The sequence below is a fragment of the Diceros bicornis genome, chromosome 22 (assembly GCF_020826845.1).
Source record: "Diceros bicornis minor isolate mBicDic1 chromosome 22, mDicBic1.mat.cur, whole genome shotgun sequence".
Lineage (NCBI taxonomy): Eukaryota > Metazoa > Chordata > Mammalia > Perissodactyla > Rhinocerotidae > Diceros > Diceros bicornis.
Genome location: NC_080761.1, coordinates 23494506 through 23515819, shown reverse-complemented (window position 1 = coordinate 23515819; position 21314 = coordinate 23494506). Strand labels below are relative to the sequence as shown.

Genomic DNA, 21314 nt, shown 5'->3' with positions numbered 1-21314 from the left:
TCATTCGAAATACAGGGGAAAAAGCAGTATCTAGTCATAATGACTTTCATAGTCAATTAGTCATTGTTAATGCACTCTAAAGACAACTGTGACAATTTCTCTATTTTTGACATTTTTTAATGTCCTAGACACAAGTGACATTTTATATTCTTTCTACAAATGGAGGTAATCAAATCATTTGTTTCACCCAGACAACAGCTCATAACTCCACCCCACTACCACCATCAGAGCAGTTAACAGGACAGCTTGGCAGACTGCAGCTGAGTTTAAAACACCACTGCAAGTAAAAAATAAAATCACACTTAACACTCATTTAGGAGATGGAAAGTTTACTTAGAAATTGCAAACATTTAGCAAAGGTAAGACATAAACACTATTTTCCATATTCTATAGAAATACAATAATTTATAGCTGGATTGGTACATGATCACATGATAAAACAAATCTAACGGGAAAAAGAACGGTTCATTCTACTTTTCTGCCACTTATCACAACTTAATAAGTGTACCAGTAAGTACTGGAAGACAGCTGCATAGGAAGATTAGAATCCTAGGGCTGTTTGTTAATATACATTATTGTATTATAAGAATAATATAAAAACAAAATAGGTACAGATACACAATTAACATGCAATTTAAGCTATTATTTTGAAGAAACAGGACAATTTAGTGAACACATTGAAAAATGTGTTGTTCATAATGTGTTGTTATAATTAGCATATCATGGTATTTTACACGGCATGGCATTTCTTCTTCCTTATATAACAGTTGGGAAATTGGAACAGGTGGAGCCTACTTCTAGAGCAAATTTAAAATAAAGACAAAGGAAAATGAGTGGATAATTCTATTAGATACTTTTCTAAGTATACTAATTTTTAAAGTACCATAATTTCATGCCTACTTCTCTGTCTCCCAATTTAAAATAAAACCATACTTTGTACCCTATGACATCTGCACTAATACAGCAGCCCTTAGCCACACGTGGCCATTTGAGCACTTGAAATGTAGCTAGTCAGAACTGAGAAGTACTGTAAGTACAAAATACACACTGAATTTTGAAGACAGTGTGAAAAAAAGAAGGTAAATTATCTCGATAATTTTGTATATTGATTACATACTGAAATATTTTTAATATATTTGGTTAATTATATTATTGAAGTTAATTTCGCCTGTTTCTTTTTTTAAAGTGGCTATTAGAAAATTAAAAATTACATATGTGGCTCACATTTATTTCCAATGGACAGTGCTGATATAGATAATCTACAGTCATTATTGTTGCCTTAGAATTTAGCATCACACTTTAAGCATTTTGGAGCACTAACTCCCAGAACACCATAAACACACTCTTCACATACCTTACTGCTAAATTTTTTATCTCTCTGCAAAGAATACATTGTAAGTATAAAAAGAATTCACTAATCTTTAAAAAATGTCAATTAATATATGGCGAGAGCTAAAGGAACTTCAATGCAGACTGTTATATTGGGGGGAAAATTTTAAGAAAAACAGCACTGCAAGCAGAATGAAGACAATTATTATCTTCAGTAAAATAAGTTAGCCAAACTTATCTTTAATGCCCAAGATCTGACCTTGCACCACAGATCATACATGTAACTTGTCCATTTGACCATAACTTACAAGAAAATCTTAAAACATTGACTGCAACTTACTCCATTTTGGGGAAAATCTTCAAGCAATGTAAAATTAACACACATGGTGAATTCTAATAGCAGAATATAGTATCTGAGAACTATCCCTTAAATTAAACTTCCTCAGTGTGAAAGTAAGCAACTGTCTAGTGTCTAAGAGATTCGGATTTAAAAAAAAAAATTTTTTAAGAGGTTTTAAAAAAAAAGTCATTCACGTTTTATCATTTTCTTCCTCCTTTTTTTAGTTTTTGTAGTAGAGTGTATAAATATTTGGCGTATTTATAATACCACATATTTCATTTTGTCCAACTCAAGAACAAGTTAATATAGTACACATTCCGCCATTCTCCTAGGAACAACACACACCAAAATACAATCCTGACAGTGGTCACCTCAGTCAGAAGCCAGCATGACAGTCATGCACCAAGAACCCCGCCAGGAGGCAATGCCTAATTACACTTGTACCACACACTCTGCTCCTTACAGCTCAGGCTGGAATGTTTGTTTTTTAACTGTTTACATCTGTGGACATCAGGTAAACTCGGTCAAAAATGCTCTGAAAGCCACAAATTAACAGATTCTGAAACTACTATATCATTCATAAAAATTTCTCCCTCATTTTAAAGATGTTCTGAGAAAACATATAAGTAGAAGTTATTTAATATAACTTCATATTTACCATTACCACTTTTAAGACACTGGAAAGCAACCAAGATTTAGGGAGAAATAAATAGAACCTAAACCAGATAATACCTGATACTGCAGAAGACTACAGTAGTTCTTTTCAGAGGTCAGCAGCCTATTAAGACATTTAATCACATTTATTAATGTGCCTTGCACAAAAAGATACTAAACTTTTCGCATCTCCTATCTTCAGACCATGTTCTACATAAACAATATTTTTATTACGTTACTAACTCCAGCCTAAATAAGCCTAATAATTCATGTCAAATGATACAACTTTTCAGTTTCAAACATATATTACTCTAAAAATATACTCCTCAGTGAAAAGATGACAACAGTCTCCTTTCTGAAAGCTCACTGTTAGTTTGATGTTAGATCAATAATTGGCTAATATTTACGGAGCACCTACTATGACTGCACTCAGTCTACACTTAGTCTTTAACCAATAAGAAAAAAATACCTGCTCCAAATGCAAGATGACATTTGTGAGGGAGGATAATATATGAGCATTTCTAATAGAACGCTGTATGAATCAACTTCTGGACATGTGAAATTGTTCATCCCTATGACATTAAAAAAACCTCAAATTTATTATTGAGCACTTTTATAAAGATAAATAAACATCTGAAGTAAGCTGCATAGTATTTTGAGGGAAGTGACTGCCATACATAAAATTAAGACTGATTCTCTAAAGGTATGGAAGAAAAGCCAGAATGTCACGGTTCATAAGCAACCAAAGACTTAATATAAACGATTTACACAAATATCTGGTTAATTCAGGCTAACGGGCACTTGTGTTAGATTTCCAACTTTTCTTGAGGGAGTTGGTCTAATAAAGAAAACTGCCTTTAAATATGAGCACTTTAAGCAAATACAAAAATAAAAATCCTTTGGATAAAATTCTTTGTAAAACCACTACATAAATTCACTACATAAATTCAAGTTCCAAATCTCATTTAAATGTATATACATACATATATGTGTATACACAGACATGTACATACATATATATGCCTTAAAATCATCTAAATTTCACTTATAATCTTTGCCTTGTATGTGTGAACCTGATTATGTATCTTATGCACAATACTGTATTTCTTCTGAAGCTAAGAATGTGGACAGTGGGGGTAAGACAGAGATAAGCTAGTTTCAACTTTCTAGCCTTTAACAATTCTGACCTGTTCAATTCTTACAGGGTATAAGGCATTATGCAATGTATTGAACATGTACAGGATCTGCACATAAAACACTCCTTCAGAGAAACTGAAGTTTTAAGAAGCAAAATAGTTGTCAGTTTGAAAACCAACAGTAACCATTTTCCTCAAGAGGACTTCTAAAAATTGAGAATGATGTCAACTACAACATCCCCACCTCTGCCAAACATGGAAAATAACACAATACAGAAATCATTTCCATAGGAGACATGTATAAGAGAACATTCATAATAGAGCCATAGGGATTGAAGCAGTGAGATGAACAAGGAGGCAGTCACGGAGTGTCTACGAGCTACCGCACTGAGTAGTGGTTTATAAAAAATACTATCTACACTAAAATTTTAAGAGCTAATAATATATTTAGCATATTTTTGCTTTTTTTGCTACTGGATATAAAATTTTGTCCTGAATTTACTAAATATTCTATACCCTGAGGAATATCCTAAGAGACTAATAAAAGAAATGCCAGGGTTAGCTTTGTGGACTACATTATTGTCCAGAAAGCACAAAGTGTATATAGCTTATATTGTTGGAAGCACAAGGTTTCATCAGCAGACAAAGCCACTGCTCTTTTATTTATTTATATATTTTAAGCAAAGAGTTTGGTTTTACAGTGTTAACACTGTATGGTGAGAATAAAAAAGTCAAGGTTGGGAACCTGAGGTTTCCCCCACCCCAGATCCACAACTGACACAATGGTTTTCTGTCTCAATTATGAACATGACATACTGCTGCCCTTTAGGAATATCAACAGTCCTCTCATTTTGGAATCTTTAGCTATACATTTTTATGAAATTACAATTAAAAATTATTTGCTATCTTGAAATACGGAATTCCTATCCCTCCCCTCTCCATACTCCAATACATAAAATGCCACATTTTAAATTTCATCTCAGTATTTACTTCTCTTCCTCCAAAATTTGCAAGGATCAAGGCCCCATTTTTTCTCCCCTTTCAACTATCTTAAACAAGCCTGAATTTGGGAGGGAATTCTTAAAGTCCTTAAAGTGAGGCAAAGGATTCATTTACGACAACCATACGGCCTTTCTTTTAGGGCAGAGAGCCACTGTTTCCCTTTGAACATGGGCTGCACAGGTTTCAGGCTGATCTTTAATTATGCATGTGCCATCCCCTAAATGTGATGCCTCCAACCCACAAAAAGTTAGTTGTCACAGAGAAAGAACTAATTCTCAGTAGCGTACTTAAAAATGTTAACTAATGAAATGCAAACCAAAGCATCCGATCTGCTCATATCAGTATCTCATTAAAGGATAAAATACTCCATGGGACCATGCCTAACAATTGGAATAAATAAAATGAGTCACAATCAACTGTTTAATTACTTCTGTCCTCTGTTTTCTACCTAAACATTAGACTTAAATATAATCTTGCTCCTCAAAAAAGTAAGAAAGGCACTCAAATTAACACAGTATGTATAGTTATGTTTTAAAAGACAGTGTGTGATGCTTTTTCCTGCTCACTGCCTTTATGACACTGAATCTGCCTAAGCTTCGTACCTCCATGCACTTCTCCATTAGACAGCAGCACATTACAGAGTATACCCAGGCGTGGCGGGGGAGCGGGGGTGGTAAGGGGTGGCAGAGGGCTCAGCACATACAGTGCTAGGGTTTGCACAGTTCTATTTGAGAAATTTATTCAGAAGACAAGAGGTTCAGTTGTTACAATGCTGTTCAAACTTTCTGGCATAAATATTTTAAAGTTTTAAAATATAATTTTCTAGTAACAAAATAACTGTAAGCTTACAAAACCTTTCTGGAAAAAAAAAAGATTCTATGTTACTTTCTTTGATAACTAAATCTTTAGCATCTTCTGTAATTCAGGGGAACTAAGATAGAGTTTAGATTGTTGTATGGCAAGTGGTAGTTACACTCCTAAAGTGTATTTAGCCCCTGTGTCAGATATCATCTTGCGCTATATGAGAGAAAAATCACTAGACTGACCATTTGTTCTCAACAATATTAAAAGTTCTCTTTACACACACACACGTGTGTGTCTCAACAGGCATGAATAGACATGACTTGAATATATCTAAATGACACCAAGTCTACCATCATATATGCTTTCTTACAAAATGCCACATAGAAATCCAAGAACTTTTGTTTCCACATAAGCCCTTATCTAAAGATTTAAGTGGCTTTTAGTGACAACCTGTATACATTTAATCCTATTAATAATGAAGCCTTTAATTTAAACTAGAACCGTACCATTAGGAATAAGAAATATGACTGAAAGTCTGGGCCCAGAGTTTCCCAAGAGGTAATAAAATGCTAACACCTAGAAAATAAAAAGGAGACATTAATAGGTATCAATCCTTAAGTTTAAAAAATGACTTACACAGGTTTATCTAAAAGGCCCACAGTTCGAGTCAGGGGAGGGGAAAGGAGAAGCATAAAATGACTATTCCAGCACAGACACAGATCAACAAGTTTTTGAAATCAAAGAACTTCTTCAGGTCTCCCAAAGCGGCTCTGGCTGTGTTAGCAGGATCTATGCTCCAACATCATAAATGAACACTAAGTAGTGTTTTTAATGCAAACAGGCTTCATCAGTTCTAGGAATTTTTAATATATATTAAAGTACAGTTAATCGCTAATTATACAGCTAACTGCATTTCTTGGCTGGGATCTACAAGTTTAAACAAGGTAGTTAAATAAAGAAAAAAAAATCTAAATTGACTTATTCTATATGCCATAGCCTCCCTGAAGTATCATGAAGCTAGAATACATCATTCATTCACAATCCATTGCTCTACTCCATCAATTTCTCAATCATAACTCTCTATCCATCACTCATGATCAATATTTCCCTTCTTCAGTTAATCATTCATTAATTTAATAAATAATTAATGAGGCCTCACAATGTGCAAGGCACACAACAGAATCTGGGAACACCATATTACCAAAATAGGTTCTAAAAAAAAGGTGGGGAGGGGGAGGTGGTGCAGATATTTACAGTTCTTATTGCTTTTTGCTTGTCAGTAGTAGTCTTGATCCACAGGATGGTACGACAGCCTACTATTATTCCAGTGAAAGTTTGATGAAATGTGTGTCAATCAAAACCATCTTTTCCTTTTAGCAACGATATATATAGGAAAAAAAGTGAAGACTAGCAAGTCCCTGAAAATAGACACATCCTTTCCACTGCATGAGCTCATTCAGTCAAAGAGATATTATCATGCTAGCGCTAGTGAGTTTAGAAGTCAACCATTTAGGGGAAAAAACACAACCATATAGGGCAATACTAGGTTTTTCTGTGAATGAACACCTCAAAAATGCAAATTGTAGAAATAAAGTAGCACACAAAAGTCACATACAAACAGTATCCTTTGGATATCTGTATTTTCACTCCCTACTTAAAACTTTATTAGGAAGACAAGAGACTAAGATATATTAAAGGATTGCATGGCTTCAGAAAGGGGGGGGTTAAGAGCCTTAAAACACATGGAGACAGTTAACATCAAAGATGGGCAAGAGACTCTGTGGAAGGTATAAAAAAGCATGAAGCACTATAAAATTTAGCTGATGTTTCACTGAGAATTATCTATACTCATGTTCTGACACTTTCACATCAAAGCATAAGAAGCCCTATTACTTGGGATACTTAAAATGATGCTTGGAAAAAAAGGTAATACTCAGTGAGGCCAGAATTTGGCAATACATATTAGTGGAATGGGCGACTCTCCCGTGTCATCTCTGTGTATTCCTCTCCCAATCCCTGCAGGTGCTGAGAAATCACAAACTAATGGTTTTATTCATAAAGGTCTAGGTAGACCTTGAGGTATTTTATTCAAAATGTTTTGTACACAAAGGGCCATGGAATTATGTTCATAAGGGCAATTATTTTCTCACTGAAATATTATAAAAGCTATAAAAGGGTACCTTTTGCCCCAAGAGAGAAGAGCAGCTTCTGTCTACAAGGGCAAGGCTGGACAATATTCCTAGTGTTCTTAAGTCTCACTCAACAGTTTGCCACTCAACAACATCACGATGCATTAGTAAAGGACCTATTCTTTTCCCTTAAGACAATGCATCTCACTCAAGGCCAGGGTTTCCATAATAGTGAGAGAGGAGAAGTCTGCCTTTCCCTACCTTTGTCTTCTCATTCCATAGGTGACCAGGAAAGTAAAAAGGACAACAGGCAAAGCACGGTGGTCACACTTGTTTCTGCCACTGTTCCTCACATTCTGCACACACACAGGACAACAGACAGGTTCCATCATTAGGGGAACTTTCAGAGGGGCAGTTCATATTCATATTTCGTGTGTGTGTGTGTGTGTGTGTGTGTGTATCTTTAATGGGGTATGGAATTCACTGGAAATAGGGAGGAGAATATGTTTAGTACACATCCCTGAAATAAGACAGATAAGGAAAAATATACAAAGTGAAAGTGACAGAAAATATGGAACAATTGGGAAAATAAAGAGAAAGGGATGTGGAAAAAAGAAATGCAAACCATTTATGAAGGGGGAATATATTAAGAAAGTAGACATTACTTGGCCCTTTCCTCACCCCTGCCTCACTGACCTGAAAAACCCAGCCCTTGTTAGTGAAAAGAAGATACAGCTATAAGGTGGATACTTTGGTACCTCATCCCTGATAAGTTTACTATCAAAGTTTTTAAATTATTTTATTTTTTAAAATAAAGACTGAAGAACTAACCTTCAAAACTATTCTTTCCCCCTGGCTTTTGCCAGTAAACTTTTAATAATCACTTCATAAAAATTTTGTAGTTCGTATCTAATGTATCCTCCATAACTTAAATTTTTAAAAAGGAAGATTTTTATGGATACATTCCTATGTATTTTTGTCTATATATTTCTCTCATTTTTAATGGTGAATTTGGAAGGAAAATAAGCAGTAATAACTAAAAATGGCATTCCATGTTTTTTTAAAAAATTGATTTTTACAAGGGCTGACTTGAGTGTTTTTGGCATATACCAAATTTGAGGTTAAAAAAAATCTATCAAAACTAGTAATAAAAATAATTTTCCAGTACTGCAATTACACAAACTCTTAAAATTAATTTTTTTTAAAATAACCATTTTAAAAATGGATTACACTGGAAGCATGTTTTTCATATAAATTCCAATACTTCTGACTTTGGTTATGTTGGTCTATAACTTGAGTAGATCATGCTAGAGAAAGAGAAATGGTTTGTATTTTCATATATCCATCCATCTGGCCATTTGATTCTCAAAACAACAATTAGATCAAGTAATTTTATATTTGTATTGTTCTTAAGCTGAACTACAACATAAATTTTTAATTAAAAAAAAAAATAGCCTACGCAGCAATTGCACCCAGTCGGGTGGGGGTGTGTATGAACCAATCAGGAGAACCAAATGAGAAGAAGCCTCATGTAGCGAAATATAAAGGATGAGAAGTTAAAAAGAAAAAAATTAAGACTCACTATTTAGTAGGAAGGAACTATACAATTATTTTACCCCCAAAGGAATGCCAGTTCTTACTAAAATAAATAAAATGAAAGATTTACTATGGACTTTTAACCTCAAGATGAACACAGTTAGCCAATAATAGCAAACAGTTCGTGCAACTACGTAAATAAGAACGGAAAGCAATATTGCACTAAATGGAGAACCTTGCAGGACTAATCCTCTTTCACTGACTCAAAGTAACCAGCCATTTTCTGTATGCATTGGCAAACCTGGCCTGCTCTACATTCCGGCAGGTGGACAATACTTGATCGATGAACCTGTGCTCCATTTCCAGGCCTAGGGAGTCTGGAGCTGGGGTCCGCTTCAGGCGTTTGGTTTCCTGGGAATAGCCTTGCTTGCTACAGTCATTCAGTCCATCCACCTCCATTGCCTGAGATGTGTGGGGGCCTGCTGGGACGAAGTGCAAGTCACTCAAAGTCCCCCCAGGGCTATCTGCAGGTGACAGCTGGGTCACGCTGTGAGAAAACCTACCATTCAAGTGATGCTGAAGGTAGAAAACATGCCTCCTGTGAAAGAGGGAGAGGAAGAGAATAGAGAAAAATCACATCACAAAGTCAACCTTTTCAAGAAAAACAACAAAATAAGCTGATAAGTTCAAAACATACCGTACTCAGTTCACTGCCCCCTTCATAGCCCAGAGTCATCCAGGCAAAGGAGAAAGAACAGTTATGATGAAGTCTCTGGGCATGTGGACAAAGCCTTACAAGCCCAGTCTACTGGTTTGCAAGAAACAATGCTACCCCAAAGATTTTTCAACAGCATTGACTGAAATGATGACAGTCACTTGGAGTTGTTAGTCTTTGTAACTATAATATGAAACTAAAAATAGCTTAGCTCAATCTCTGTTATAAATTAAAATACAAAACAAAACCAAAAACTGACCTCTTTGATATCCTAAAAGACAAGTGATTCAGGAACAAGGGAATTAAATAGCTCTTCTAGAGGCTTAGTCTGTTGGCCTCTACCCAATACTTTCTTTAATACAGATTTGCTGCAGTTGGTCTTATTATGTAGAAACCAACTGAACTTTCTCCTAAATCCATCACTACAGTCTCAGTAAACATCCACATGCAGTAGGCATGTGCTGGGCTCTGAGCAAAGCATGTTAAAAGACACAGCTCCTGTTTTTCCTCTAAAGAGAGCAGTTCCCTTGCCCTTAGAATCATCTGGAGTTAATTTATTAAAAATGAAGATCCATATGTCTAATCTCTCAAAATTTTGACTCAGTAGGGTGCCCATGTACTGTACACAACAAAGGAAATTACAAGGGTTCTATGTTGTTATATGTTATCATTCATATTAGCAACTCTAAGCCCTTAAAAGACAATTCTATCCATTTTCCCAGCACATTCTAGAGTAATCAAGGAGCATATAATGTACTGATTTAATAGAGGGTAAAACTTAAAGGATAAATACGCTCCTAAGGGCAAGGAATCAGTAGTAGAAAACTGTCCTATATAATATATAGGTAATCCCAACTGTCTCTCTTCCCTACTCCCCCCCACCAAACTCTAATTAAACTTTATACGAACAAAGAAAGTTTCTGCTCTGTTAATCTAGCTATCTCTAACACAATTATAAATTCTCTGAGCCTTGCTATTACTATGCCTAAATATAAAATAGCAACAAAAATCTAACACCAAAACAACATGCAAGTTAAGAACTACCTTCTCTCTTGTAAATGTGGAAGAAATATGTCTAAATTTTTTTGTTTTTTGTTTTTTTTGGTTGCGAGGAAGATCAGCCCTGAGCTAACATCCATGCCAATCCTCCTCTTTTTGCTGAGGAAGACCGGCCCTGAGCTAACATCTATTGCCAATCCTCCTCCTTTTTTTTTTTTTTCTCCCCAAAGCCCCAACAGACAGTTGTATGTCATAGTTGCACATCCTTCTAGTTGCTGTATGTGGCATGCCGCCTCAGCACAGCCGGACAAGCGGTGCGTCGGTGCACGCCCAGGATCTGAACCCGGGCCGCCAGTATCAGAGTGCGCGCACTTAACCGCTAAGCTTTGGGGCCGGCCCCGAAATATGCCTAACTTTTAAGAGAAAAAGAAAATTCTATATTCATGAAGGTGCCAAATAAAGGAGATTGTCTTCTATCTTCTAAATATATTTAGCATGGAATAGTAGCCGAACAGATCTCCTCAAATAGCCTACAAGAAAGACTAGACTGGACAAAGGGGGCAAATCTCAATAACTTAAAAAATATACAAATATTTAAAATGCCTATCTCCTGCTTAGCACAGGCAAGTCTTTTGTCTATACACAGAATCCTATGGCCTGAAGTAGAATGTGTATTTATAAAGATGGAGATGCCTCCAACTAGAAGATGATCCAAAATAAACCAAAGGGCTCTCACACTTGGACTTCATTCCAACATGAAAGTTACTTTACTGTCAAATGTACTCAGAACTTAGGTTATGAGGTTAGCAACCTCTTGCACTCCTTTCTAATAATCCTGCTCCACTCCCAAGGTACACTTTATTTAAAAAAAACCAAAAGTGTCAAGAGCTTACACTTAAGGTAAGTTAATTTACAGACCATCGTAGGTCTAATTAGACCCATGAGGGTCTAATCAAGGGTCTCAACCCTGACTGTGCATCAAATTTACCTGCTAGGGTTTTTCCTTTGTTTTTTTAAAAAACAGAGGGTAGCGCTCCATCCCAGATATGCTAAATATCAGGGTCTCCAAGGGGGAGAGTCCAGAAACTTTTGTTTTTAGTTCAGAAGTAATACATGTCATTCTGTCGCACAGTCAAGGTTGAATACCACCATCCTAAGCCATAGACAAAGATCTGCAGGAGTAACCTCATATTGATGAGGAGGAGGAGCAGGACGATATGGTAAGACAAACTCCTCTGAATCACTCAGGCAAAGCTCCACAGATTACTGTATTTACCTAGGCAGGCAGGAGTCAGATGTAGACCTTCTGAGCTCTCATAAGGACACACAGTTTCATGCAGGAAATGGATTTCCCTTGTCTTACCTATGACACCAAAGGGTTTCATGTCCTGGGTAGGAATCAATAAGATCAGTGCTGAATTCAACTTCTTCTTCTAGAAGATGGGGAAGATTTATCCTTGGTTCTTCTGTTGAGGCTGCTGCTGCTTCATCTTTTGGAAGAACTGAGGCTGGCTCACTTCTCAAAGCGTTTTGCTCCAATACAGAACCATCTATCACAGTTTGGCTAATCAAAGACTTTAACAAAAACTGGCGGTAGTGAAATCCGCTGTGGTCTGAAACATGCATGGATGCCCACTGTTTAGTAGAAGATAGTTCCTCAAGAAGAATCTTGTAGGAAGGAAAAAGAGAAGTGAGAGAGGAATTGCCAAAGGTTTTTCTTTCTCCAGTAATGCCTTCAATTTTCTCTTTCATTCCTCGATTTTTTTTTTTTTCGTGAGGAAGATTAGCCCTGAGCTAACACCTGTTGCCAATCCTCCTCTTTTTGCTGAGGAAGACTGGTGCTGGGCTAACATCCACGCCCATCTTCCTCTACTTTGTATGTGGGGCGCCTGCCACAGCATAGCTTGACAAGCAATGCGTAGGGCTGCACTTGGGATCCGAACCTGCAAACCCTGGGCCACCGAAGGGGAGTGCGCGAACTCAACCACTATATCACCAGGCCAGCCCCTCGTTTTTTTTCACAAAACCATTCCTACCAATGTTGTGTATACAATGTCCAACACAGTGCTGTCAGTGGAAGCTCGGTAAATGCTAGTTTCCCCTTTCCCTTATAAAGTAATAGATTTTTTTTTTATACCCCAGAATTTAAGGACTTATTTGTCTTTCCTTCCCTGGACTTTGATTCGTCACATTCTAATTGGCACAGAGAAAAGCCAAATTCTAAAATGGAATTTTGAACATTAGGGAGTTCATTTACAAGTAATGCTGATGTTGAAGGGAAAACAAATTCAGAGGTTACTTTGATGTAAACTTTCTTTTACATTTAATGAATCTGTACTCTATCTAACTTATTATTTGTTCAACATTAGACTCCATGTAATTATTTGTTCTTCACTATAAGTGCCATGAAGGCAAAGACCATGTCTGTCTTGTTCACTACTTAATTCTAAGGCTTTGGTACAAAAACATGATGCATGAATAACAGGAATTTTCAAGAGCTCATGACTTTCACTATTTGTCTTAAACGCACTTAACAGTGAGTTTAAGTTAGATGAGACAAAATTCAGCAGCAAATTGTTTAAACCTCTGTATTATCAGTCCCGCAAACTAAAGATTTCAAATGGAATGCTTTCAAATTAAAGCAGCATCTATGAAAAAATAAAATTATTTGGCAGTATCTTGGACTGGTAGCAAACGCAAATGGGTTTTGATCAGTGAAAGGTATACTGAGGTCCCATGACATTCTATCAGAGGATTTTCAGACCAGCTACGGTAAAAAGACATATGCTTGTCAACAGTGAACAAGAGACAGCACAATGCCAAAAGGCTCCTTTACCTGCTTTTCAAGGGTTCCAGGCAAACACATTCTCCTGTACCAAGATCCCCTCTCCACTTCTCACAGTCCCTTTCCTTCCTTAGAAGAAATCTTTCCCTCTTCTGAACCTCCACAGTTCTTGTGTGTTCCACCATTACAGAATTTTCTGTACATCTTTTCATCCCCACTATACTCTACAAGTTCTTTACGAGATTTACCCATTCCTAATTAATGTTTCCATCACCCTATACCCACTGGCATCAGAGCAGACATATAAGTATTTTATGAATGAATGAAAAATTTAATGAATGACGTGACTAGTACAGAGGAATGAGGTTACTCCCAGCTAGGACGATCGAGTTATATCAGTGACATGTTTTAAATGTCTCCTTTAAATTCTAATGAGTTTATACATAGCCATATAAATTTATTCCAGAGGCTATAGCTGGTGATTCTCTGAGAAATGTAAAACAAGATTGTTCATTTGATTAAAAAGGTGAGCAAAATAGCACCATGTAAACTTATACCCGAAAAAAAAACCTAATCTTAAGGTTATTATAGTTTTAAAGAATTAACCTGCAGGACACTTACGCTATAATAGCAGCTTTTTAATATGGATTGAAAAGTGTACAAAACTTGTTCAAAAGCAATTTATATAACATGAAAAACATTTATTTCTTACTGCCTATTTCTACATATAAAAATTGGAATTTATTGTAATTTTGAGGCAAAATATAGTACATACATGAAAAGTTTTCAACAAAATCAATTTAATTTCTTTAAAAAATTTTCTCAGAATTTTTAAGAGAAAAATCCACTATATTCTTTTCCCTAAGATATAAGATGCATACTAAACTAGAGAAGAAACTTTAACAAGAATTTCAGGGCATTTCTTACTAGAATAAAAAGGTATATAGATACCGGCAATGACTAAAAAAAAAAAAGACAGCAATTATTTTCAAGTGCTTTTAAAAACACTGCACAGAGACATGGCTTAAAGGTAGGGTATTGACAGAACGAATAATCTTTATATAATATTCCTTAAATGTCATTATTCTTTTCCAACATTCCATATAAAAAATGAGTAAGTGAATAAATAAACTATAAGAAAACTATAGAAGCAGGGCTATGACACAGAAAGATAATACATTTAAAAGGAAAGACTACTAAAAATGCTCATTCTTATATGCATATGCTATCAGTCTTAAAAATTCTTTAAATAACATTTGGTTTTTCCTCTGATTATAAAAGTGATACAAAATGATCATTACAGAAGATTTTAAGAATACAGAATATAAAGCAGCAAAAAACATCATCCATTATCTTATTGGCCAGAGATAACTACTCAACATTCTAGCATATAACCAATCTTTAAGATTTTTTCTACGCATGTATACGCACAGTTTATTTTTAACACAAACTTGGGACACACTTTTATACTCATTTTATTCCACTTAAATTATAAATACATTCCCACGTCATTAAATATCATTCTATAGCCTAATTTTTAACTTTCGCATACTATTTCGTCTTAAAGATGATCACAATTTACCATTCCCTCATTTTGTTTCCACTCTTGTATGAGTAACACTCTTATGAACACACATATATAAATCTATGTGTACATCTTATTATTTATTTAGGAGAAATTTCTAGAAGTATACTTACTGGAACAGTGAGAAAAATTTTATAAAGTTCTTGAAATATACTATCAAAGTGCCCTCCAGAAAGGCTGTATGATTTATATTCCTATTCCTATTGGAAATATATGTTAATGTCTGTTTTCTAAATTCCTTACCTGTCTTTTAATCTTCACTAATTTAATAAGTGGAAAGTCATGTTTCATTTTAATGTGCATTTCCTTAAATATCATTAAGCCTGAATACTTTTTCTTATTCACTTATTTTTCCTTTGTTTCTTCTCTTACAAATTGCCTGTTTGCCTAATTTTCTTTTTTTATGAATTGCCTAAATCGCATTATCTGTGATAGTCATTCTTTCTCTTATGGGTTTATAAGAAATATTTACATATTAAAGATAGTAAGTCTTTATGTTTAAGTATTTTTTTTAATATATTACTGCAACTGATTTTTTAAATTCCTTTTTTTCTTCAGATATGTTTTTATTCCATTTAGAGTTCAGTCTGGTATATGAGATTAAAACCTAACCATTATTTTCTACAATGTCACTCTTATCAGCATCCCAAGATGAACAAAGAATCCTTTCTTCAATTATGTGAAATGCTATACTTACCATCAATGAAATCTGTACATATTATGTATTGGGATTTGTTTCTGGGCTTTATATTCTCTTCCACTACTACGTCTATTTTTGAGCCAGCACAACAGTTTTAATTACTCTATCTTTATAAACATTTAAATATATAGCGGTATACAGTGTTCCTTGTCTTTTTTCAACAATTTCTGAGCTATTCTTGAAGCTTTATTTTCTCTCACGAACTTTAGAAGCAATTTTTGAAGTTGAAAAATAAATTGGTGGTTTTTAGTACATTCACAGAGTTGCACATGCCATCACTGCTATCGAGTTTCAGAACATTTTCATCACCTCTGAAACAACTCCTATTCCTATTAGGAGTCCCCTAATTTTCCATTCCCCAGCCTCTGGCACCCACTAATCTGCTTTGTCTATTCTGAATAGGTCATATAAATAGAATCACAAGATATGTGGCCTTTGAATCTGGCTACTTTCAATCAGCGTAATGTTTTCAAGGACTGTATCAGGACTTCATTCCTTTTTTACGGCCAAATAATATTCCATTGTATGGATTCACCACATTTTGTTTATCCACTCCTCAGATACAGGACATCTGGGTTGTTACTTTTTTTTTGGCTATTATGAATAATGCTGCTATGAACATCTAATAAGAGGTTTGGTATGAACAAATGTTTTCAATTATTTTGGGTACACACCTAGGAGTGGAACTGCAGGGTCATATATGGTAATTCTATGTTTAATTTTTTGAAGAAATGCCAAATTATTTTCTACAGTGGCTACACCATTTTCATTCCTACTAGCAATGTATAAGGGTTCCAATTTCTCCACATCCTTGTCAACACTTGTTATTGTCTGTCTTTTTTATTTTAGCCATCCTAGTTGGTGTGAAATGGTATCTCACTGTGGTTTTGATTTGCATTTCCCTCATAGCTGATGATGTTGAACATCTTTTCATGGCTTCATTGGCCTTGTATATCTTTTCTGGAGAAACAACCTCATGTGCTTTCTCAGATGACAGACCATATCAACTTTTGATTGGCTAGTAGTAATAAACTCTGCTCACCTGTGAGTCTTTCCTCTCACCCACCCTCAAAAATGAGACTATTTGAAAATTTACTTCAATAAATGTTCACTTAAACACACAAACATCATAGGGACATAAAATAAAAAATTAAAATCTCTCATGATTCCACTCCATAGCACTGTTAAACATTCTTTATTCTTTAACCTTTTTTTTCTGACTAGAAAACTAACACATGCTTATTATAGAAAATACTGGAAAATATATCCATAACAGCACTGTGTGTATAAATATCTATTCAGCACTTACAATATGCCAGGCATTATTCTAAACACTTCAAAATATCATTCAGTGCTAATAATATATATAAAATTATATTAGGCCCATCTCACATTTAGTTTTATATCCTTAACCTATAATGAACATTTTTCTTTAAATAATCTTCAAAAATACAATTTTTAGTAGCAACAAAATATTCCAATTTGTGACAGATTATAATGTAACTAATTCCTCATTATTAGAAGGTTAGACTGTTTCTAGGTTTTCACTATTATAAACAATATCTTTATATATCAAACTTGCATATTTAATATAATAGCCAGTGTTTATTGAGCACTTAGTATGAGCACTTGTGATAGCCATTTTATGTGGATTCTCCCATTTAATTTTACACCACTCAGTGAGGTAGGAATTATCATCATCTCCATTTTACAGATGAGGAAACTGAAGGTAAGAGAGGCTAAGTAACTTCCACAAGGCCACACAGCAAATTGGTGGTAGAGTCAATGAGGATTCAAATTAGGTCTGTATGACCACTGAGTGGAGCCTTTAATTACTACACCACATTCCATCTCCCACCATTTCTTTAGGATGAATTTGTAGAAGCAGAACTGCTAGACTGAAGATAATACACATTTTTTTGGTGAAGTCTGGTAAATGTTGCCGTGATGCCCTTCAGTAAGATTATCCCAATTTCTACAATGCTTGTTTTCATACCCTTACCAATGCTTGATACCAGCATTTTAAAAAATCATTTTCCATTTTCTACGTAAAAAAAATGCCAGCTCATTTTACATGTATTTTTAAGCTGCTCTAGACTTATTGGTACTTTCATGATTCCTTCCTCTAACAGACAAAGCATAGCAGGACATCATCGTCCAGCTGGGCCCCGTGGCTTATAAGAACAGAAAGGAGATTTTGCAAATTCAGCACTCTTCACTGAGAGTAAGAGACGCTGCAGTGGTGGTGGTGACAGGAAGAATGCCAATTCCCCCCCAAGGGCAGCACAGGGAAGGCTGACAACATGAGCCTAAGAGTGGACCTAGGCAGCTAAGCCAACACCACTAATGAGTTGTCACCTTTAACATCAGATGGTCTCAAGTAACCAAAAATTTCACCTTGATCCGTTGTTCCTGATTTACAGAAATGCCACTTTAAAAGGTCCACATGGAGGCAGGAGAGTTTCCAACGACCTCAGCTGACCTAGACTCTGCCTTCCTCTTTACCCTCAACCCTCCTCATGCCCCCCCCCCAACTCCCACACACTACCAAGTTGTGGAGCTGAGGTGACCGGCTCTAGATCACTCCATACCCCCAACAACCCACCAGACAACGTGTACTCATTCCTCCAGATTCCCAACAATGCAGCATCCCTCCCTCTGGTAGCTGTTTCCAGTGAGCCTAGCCTGGATGAGGAGCCACTTCTCTGTGCTCCCTCTGTACCCTGAGCAGCCCCTGGTTCCTGCAATGTCACACTGCTTTGTAACTGTTGGTATCTGTTTCCTCAACTAGATTTTCAATTTGTTGAGAGCAAGCTGTGTCTTCACGCCACACCCAGTGTATACGACAGTGTCTGGGAATGATAGGGTTTCAGTACTTTTTCATGAATAAATTGCACTGAGTTGACCAAGCAAACTGGTAGCCAGTTTCACCTCAACTTTCTATCTATGGGGAGCAGAGAGAGGAACTAAAATGTAGTCAGCCTCTATTAGGTGCCAGTAATTTACACACATTAACTCAAGTAATTCTCACAATAACATACTGAGGCAGGTAGTAGAGCCCCTATTTTATAGATGGAAACATTATGCTCCACACAGAGCCAACAGGGCCAGAATCCGAACCCAGGTCAATGCGATTCTGTCTTTGCTCTTTCCACTCCATTAGGCGGCTTCCCCTCCTGAAACGCAAAGCAATATAAACAGGAGGGGAAGAGCTACTCTTCCAGAACTGTTGGCTTAAAATCCCCTAGAAGTGAAAACTCTCCTATTTATCCTGAAAGAATCTCTGGCTAGGAAACAGAGAGGGAAGAAGGAACCTGGGAAGGGAGATGTAGGAAGAAGGAGGTGATGAGCAAAGATCAGAGAATGTTTCTCATTAATCTGAAAGCACCACTTTAGGTTCTGACCCTTTAAATTGTCTCAAGAATGGGAAGCTTTTTAAAAGAACACCATAGACTCTTATGGCATTGCGATACCAAGAAGTGAAGAAAAAACTAGGGAAGCTGTGGTATGTACGAAGGAGCACAGGGATACCTGAGGTTCTCATTCTGATGAATAATAAGTGGTGCAACTGTGGCTAAGTCTAAGCCATGAAATGCTCTGGAAACTCCATCTCCTCATTTCTAAATTGAAAGGATTAGGCTGTGACAGTTTCCAACCTGGCTCTGCATCCAAATAACCCCCTGAGCCTGTGAAACATACTGATCTCTAAATCCTACCCTCCTTCTGATTCAGTAGGCCTGGGGTGGGACGTAGGAGTCCTTAGGTAATTTACAGACTCAGCTAAGTTTGGGAACACCTGGGTGAGATTTTCTGCTCTCTCCCCAGGAGAGGAGATTGTGAAAAGTTAGCCAACTGATTCAGCACATTAAGTCACATAAAGACTACCAAGAAAGAACTTTCAATTCTATAAGGTTTAATTATCCCTTCCTTTTTCAGGGCAAAATGAGTTACGCTCAGTCTTCCTCATTGCTTAAACCTGCCTTTGTTCTACCAGTGCACTAGCTGTAGGAGTGCCAAAAACTGTGCTGGTGAGGAATGCAGACTTTTTTTTTAATTGCCAGGGTTTCCCTGGAGGTATCAGCTGTCACGATCCTCTCCGGGCTGCTGGGCCATTAGTTCCTCTACTTTCCTTCTTTAAAGCTCCTCTGAGGAGGAACTACTACCAGAAGATTTAAAGGGCAGACAGGGAGTCTGCTCAGAGAGACGGAATAACAGCCCTACCTTGACGTCTAGCTTGGCCAGGTGTTGTAAAACCCAGATGCGATGGGACCAGGCATTATAGTTGCTTGGGTATCTCCCTGCTGCTTCACCACAGACCTCCATCTCTTCTCGTATTAGTCGCTGCGTCCCTTCTGCAGGAATTGTTCCCAAGTTTCCTTTGGTCACAAAGGAAGGCAAGGAGGTTTCTTGATTTAGCTGTTGCAGCACCCATCGCCTGTTAAGGTAGCATGTGGGAGAGAATGAAGAAAGAACATAAACCAGAGAGGAAAACAATCCGAGTTTTCTTTGTTCTTAATTTCCATTCACAGACAATGCAGAATAATACCTGTCTATAAGCTCAGGTTTGTTTTATCTTTGGGGGGGCGTTGTTGTTTTTGTTTTTAAAGACATAATTAACTTTAGCAGCATGGATGGGGGGTGGGGAGGAAAAAGAGAAAAGGAAAACCTTTCTAAAATGTTAAAAATTTGTCAGAAAGAGAATGCCATCACTTCCAAAATGACAACTCCAAAACTCCATTTGGCTAGGAATATAAAGGCAACTGGGCTGTACATTTGTGTGGGTTGGTAGTGGTAGTAGTGGTGAGGGGATATTAATCAATGGCTGGTAAATACTAGAAGAGGAGTCCTGGTTCACATCTTCAATTACATGTGCATGCCTCACTCTGTGTGTATTTGGTTGCAAACAAGCTGCATTATTACAGTTTCCAAAATTTCTATATTATAGCATAGAATCTAGAAGGAAACAAATATAATATAATTAGTTAAACCATCAAGGAGGTTTTAAAAAATGTCTTTATCCACAGATTTTCCCCTTGTCTATTGAAGATTTTCATTAGCATACATTTAAATGAAAAGCACTAAAAAAAGGTGTCTCTAACCACTTAATGTCTTAATTTTTATATATATTTTCTCATAAGAAAGCATTCCTTTAGACTAAAAATTTGCAACCCAAGGGTATAAGAAATTGAGTAAGAAAACTCATTTTGTCATTTTCAAACCATAGAAGTGTTTTACTTAACAACAAAATCTTGCTTTATCAAATATTAGACAAACCCAATAAATTGATGAATGCAAATACAATAATTCCCTTCCCTTGTCACCACCCCTTTCCAAACCTCTATACACACTATTATATACCCGAAGTCTGCTATCCCAATTTCTACTAAGGAAGAAAATACAACTATGTGATTTGGAAGTAGCTGATGTGCAATGCTAGCCAAAGGCAAGATTACAGCTAAGATATCTTGAACTGACGTTAAGATCCTAAAAATGCTCAGGATTTAAGAAAAGTTATAAGTTGCTTAATAAACCGAGAATAGACTTCTTCAGAGAATTTCCCCACTGACGCCAATCAGCAAGCTCATATCATCTCATTTTAC

At 36.3% G+C, this 21314-nt stretch overlaps 1 protein-coding gene across 5 annotated transcripts in view; it reads right to left on the bottom strand.

Moving 5' to 3' along the window:
* Positions 1-21314, bottom strand: part of PTAR1 (protein prenyltransferase alpha subunit repeat containing 1) — a 76585-nt gene that overhangs the window by 25587 nt on the left and 29684 nt on the right. For 4 of the 5 annotated variants that reach the window (XM_058565693.1, XM_058565694.1, XM_058565695.1 and 1 more), the window contains 3 exons: positions 19936-20149; positions 12008-12312; positions 3258-9528 (listed from right to left, as the gene is read on the bottom strand). In XM_058565693.1, the coding sequence (XP_058421676.1) occupies positions 9186-9528; positions 12008-12312; positions 19936-20149 (862 nt within the window). In that variant the 3' untranslated portion in view covers positions 3258-9185. Of the gene's footprint in view, positions 1-3257; positions 9529-12007; positions 12313-19935; positions 20150-21314 lie in introns of those variants that run through there. The other variant, XM_058565697.1, reaches the window with a different exon arrangement.